At 58.1% G+C, this 3,615-nt stretch overlaps 1 protein-coding gene across 1 annotated transcript in view; it reads left to right on the plus strand.

Moving 5' to 3' along the window:
• Positions 1–3,436, plus strand: part of PCGF2 (polycomb group ring finger 2) — an 8,566-nt gene extending 5,130 nt beyond the window's left edge. Inside the window, 2 exon segments of the mRNA XM_027666338.1 lie at positions 79–214; positions 1,226–3,436. Coding sequence (XP_027522139.1) covers positions 79–214; positions 1,226–1,543 — 454 coding nt within the window. The 3' untranslated portion in view covers positions 1,544–3,436.
• Positions 3,437–3,615: the final 179 nt, after the last annotated feature.

Raw genomic sequence — 3,615 nt, forward strand, 5'->3', positions numbered from 1 at the left:
GAAACCCTCGGCTCTGTGAGAGTCACTTGGGGACAGTGACCCCCTGACCCCCCGTGGGTGGCTCTGGGGGGGTGGCAGTGCCTCTGTCCCCACCCCGGGGCCCTGACGGTGTCCCCCATGTCCCCTGGGCCAGGTGGAAGTGCTGTATGAAGATGAGCCCCTGAAGGAATATTACACCCTGATGGACATTGCCTACATCTACCCCTGGAGGAGGGTGAGCAGAGCTGCTGCCGTGGGCACACAGGTGCCATGGGGTGCTGTGGGGTGCCATGGGGTGCTGTGGGAAGCTGTGGGTACCATGGGGTACTGTGGGTGCTGTGGGGTACCATGGGATGCTGTAGGGTACGATGGGGTGCTGTAGGGTGCTGTAGGATGCCATGAGGTGCCATGGGGTGCTATATGGTGCCATGGGGTGCTATAGGGTACCGTGGGGTGCTGTAGGGTGCCATGGGGTGCTATAGGGTACTGTCAGGTGCTCTGGGGTACTGTAGGGTACCATGGGTTATGGTGGGGTGCTGTAGGGTGCTGTAGGATGCCATGGGGTGCTATAGGGTGCTGTGGGGTGCCATGGGGTGCTGTGGGGTGCCATGGGGTGCTATAGGGTACTGTCAGGTGCTGTGGGGTACTGTAGAGTACCATGGGTTATGGTGGGGTGCTGTAGGATGCCATGGGGTACCATGGGTGCTGTAGAGTGCTGTAGGATGCCATAGGGTGCTGTGGGGTGCTATAGGGTGCTGTGGGGTGTCATGGGGTGCCGTGGGGTGCTGTAGGGTGCTGTAGGATGCCATAGGGTGCTGTAGGGTGCTATAGGATGCCATGGGGTGCTGTGGGGTGCTGTGGGATGCCATGGGGTGCTGTGGGGTGCTGCAGGGTGCTGTAGGAAGCCATGGGGTGCTATAGGGTGCTGTAGGATGCCATGGGGTGCCATGGGGTACCATGGGATGCTGTAGGGTGCTGTAGGATGCCATGGGGTGCTGTAGGATGCCATGGGGTGCCATGGGGTGCTGTAGGATGCCATGGGGTGCCGTGGGATGCTCTAGGGTACCGTGGGGTGCTGTGGAGTGCTGTAGGGTAGCATGGGTTACGGTGGGTGCTGCAGGGTGCTATAGGATGCCACGGGGTGCCGTGGGGTGCTGTAGGGTGCTCTGGGGTGCCATGGGGTACCGTGGGCGCCACAGGGTGCCAGCCGTGCCCCTCTGCCCCCCCCCCCCCTCCTTCCCCGCAGAACGGCCCCTTGCCTCTGAAATACCGCGTCCAACCCGCCTGCAAGCGGCTCAAGCTGTCCCACCCCGCCCCTTCCGAGGGCACCAACACCAGCGGCGCCTCCGAGTGCGAGTCGGGCAGCGACAAAGCTCACAGCCCCGCCACGCTCCCCGCCACCTCCTCCTCCCTGCCCAGCCCTGGCACCCCGTCCCACGGCTCGCCCAGCTCCGGCACCGGCACCACCCTCAACGGCACCTCGAACTGCCACCCCCTGGCACCCACCGGCGCCCGGTGCCGCAAAACGACTGTGAACGGCAGCGCGGGCTCGGCTTTGACCTAAAACCCCGCCCAGCAGGGACTGCATCCCTCCCCCGTCCCGGCTTTTCTTCTGTAGATTGTTCTATACAGACCTTATATAAATATATATGTTGTACATAGGGAGAGAGAAAAAAAAAAAAAAAGAAATAATTATACATACTTATTTTCTATCGACCGAGCAGATTAATTTAAAAAAAAAAAACAAAAACAAAAACGCAGAACAAGACACAGAAACGTGGGTGGGTATTTTTTAAATGTTCTCTTTTTTTCTGTTTGTTTGTTTGTTTGCGGTTGGTTGGTTGTTGTTGTTGGGTTTTTTTGTCCTTTCTCTCGTCGGTTGGGTTTGTGGACTTTGGTTTCCCCTTCTGGGAGCTGCATGCCGGAGCTGGGAGCCAGGCAGGTGCTGCTGCCACAATTCCCTGTTTTCTCTCTAACGCTTTTCCCTCTCCTCCTCATCCCTCTCTCCTCGCTCGTGTCCCGCCCGGAGCGAGACGGGGGCCGTGAGTGGGGACTCCTGGCTGCACAGGTAAGGGCCAAGCACAGGTAAGGGGCCAAGCACAGAAGCCAAAAACTGCCCCTCAGCCTCGCTGTGCCGTGGGTTTTTTTTGTTTTTTGGGTTTTTTTCCGCATTTCTGTGTTTATTTGGGGGTTTTAGGCGGACCTGGTGCCCGCAGATGCCCCGTGGTCCAGGTGTCCCATCACCCCCAGCTTTGCCACGCGTGAGTTTGGGTCTTTCTTTGCTTTCCCTGTGTTCTCTGGATGCTGTTTCAGGCTCTGGGCAGGCAAAAGCCTCGCACAGACACTTCCCCTCCTTGCACAGTAAGTTCTCTCTTTCGGGTTTTTTTTTCCCCAGCTTAAAAATTATCTCTGCTTGCAGCTTGCTGGCACTGGGGGTTGGAGGACAACCCTTCGGGATATTTTCTCCTCCCTGGGGGTGCCAACAGCTCCGGGCACCGCTGGGAAATTTGGGGGCATCCAAATGGTTGGGGGTTTCAAACCCAGGGCGCCCATTTCCAAGCGTTTATTTTTTGGTCTCCCCCCTCCCCACCGTCCTTCCCACCCTCTCCTCCTGCCCTCACATTGGGTTTTTAATAAAATAAAATACAAAAAAGCAGACTACAGTGCCTTTAGCCAGGAGGCTTCGGTGAGGGGTGAGTGTGGGAAGGTGCTGCCGTGCTTAGGGCGGGAGTGGAGCGGCCCCGAGGGAAGGGACCAACTTCCCACAGGCACAGGAAAAAAAGCACACGATTTCCCCCCCCCGGGGAATGCAGATCCCGAGGGTTCCTCTCCTGTCCTTGCTGGGGAGGGGGATGAAGGACACAAAACAATTAGCAAGTGCCTGCAGCGCCCCGAGGGCCCCCACGGCAGGGTGAGAACCAAAGGAAGGTGGAATTGTAGGGAAATGTAGGTGGAATTCCCGACTCCGAGGGTCGGCAAAACACGGGATGTTGTTACTGTAGCTTTTGATTTGGAACTATTGTTTTTGGGAAGTGCTGCCCCCCCCAGCACGGACTCGGCTATAGCACAGCCCCAGGCGCTGGGGAGGCCCCGGGAAGGGTCCCCACGGGGCCACTTTTGTCTCTTGTCCCCATCCCCCGGGCTGGGGCTGGGCCGGGTGGCTCCAGGTTTTGGGGGGGGCTCCGTTTGTCTCGACTTTGACACCCCTTTTCTCCTTGTAAATAGGCCAGGCTGGACTGTGGGAGGCGGCTGCCTCGGGCTGGGGTCTGTGTGGGGCTCGGGAGGGGGTGGTCTGGTTTTGGTTTTCCCTCTGTGGTACAAACCCGATGGCTCTGTGTGTTTGCATCCTGTACGGCGTTTTAATGTCCTGTAAGATATCCCAGTATCCAGGTATTGTTCTTGGTTACACATTTGTATGGATACAGCTTTGTAAATGTAATAAATGCTGCAGACTGTCCTTCCCGCCTGCACAGGGGCAGCTCCTGCTGCCTCCGTCCCAAATCCCACCGGTCCTTCCACCCCAAATCCCACAGGTCCCTCTGTCCCAAACCCCACAGGTCCCTCTGCCCCAAATCCCACAGGTCCCTCTGCCCTGCATCCTGCAGGTCCCTCTGTCCCAAATCACACAGGTTTCTT

The sequence above is a fragment of the Corapipo altera genome, unplaced genomic scaffold (genome assembly GCF_003945725.1).
Source record: "Corapipo altera isolate COAL_440 unplaced genomic scaffold, ASM394572v1 200, whole genome shotgun sequence".
NCBI classification, from domain to species: domain Eukaryota; kingdom Metazoa; phylum Chordata; class Aves; order Passeriformes; family Pipridae; genus Corapipo; species Corapipo altera.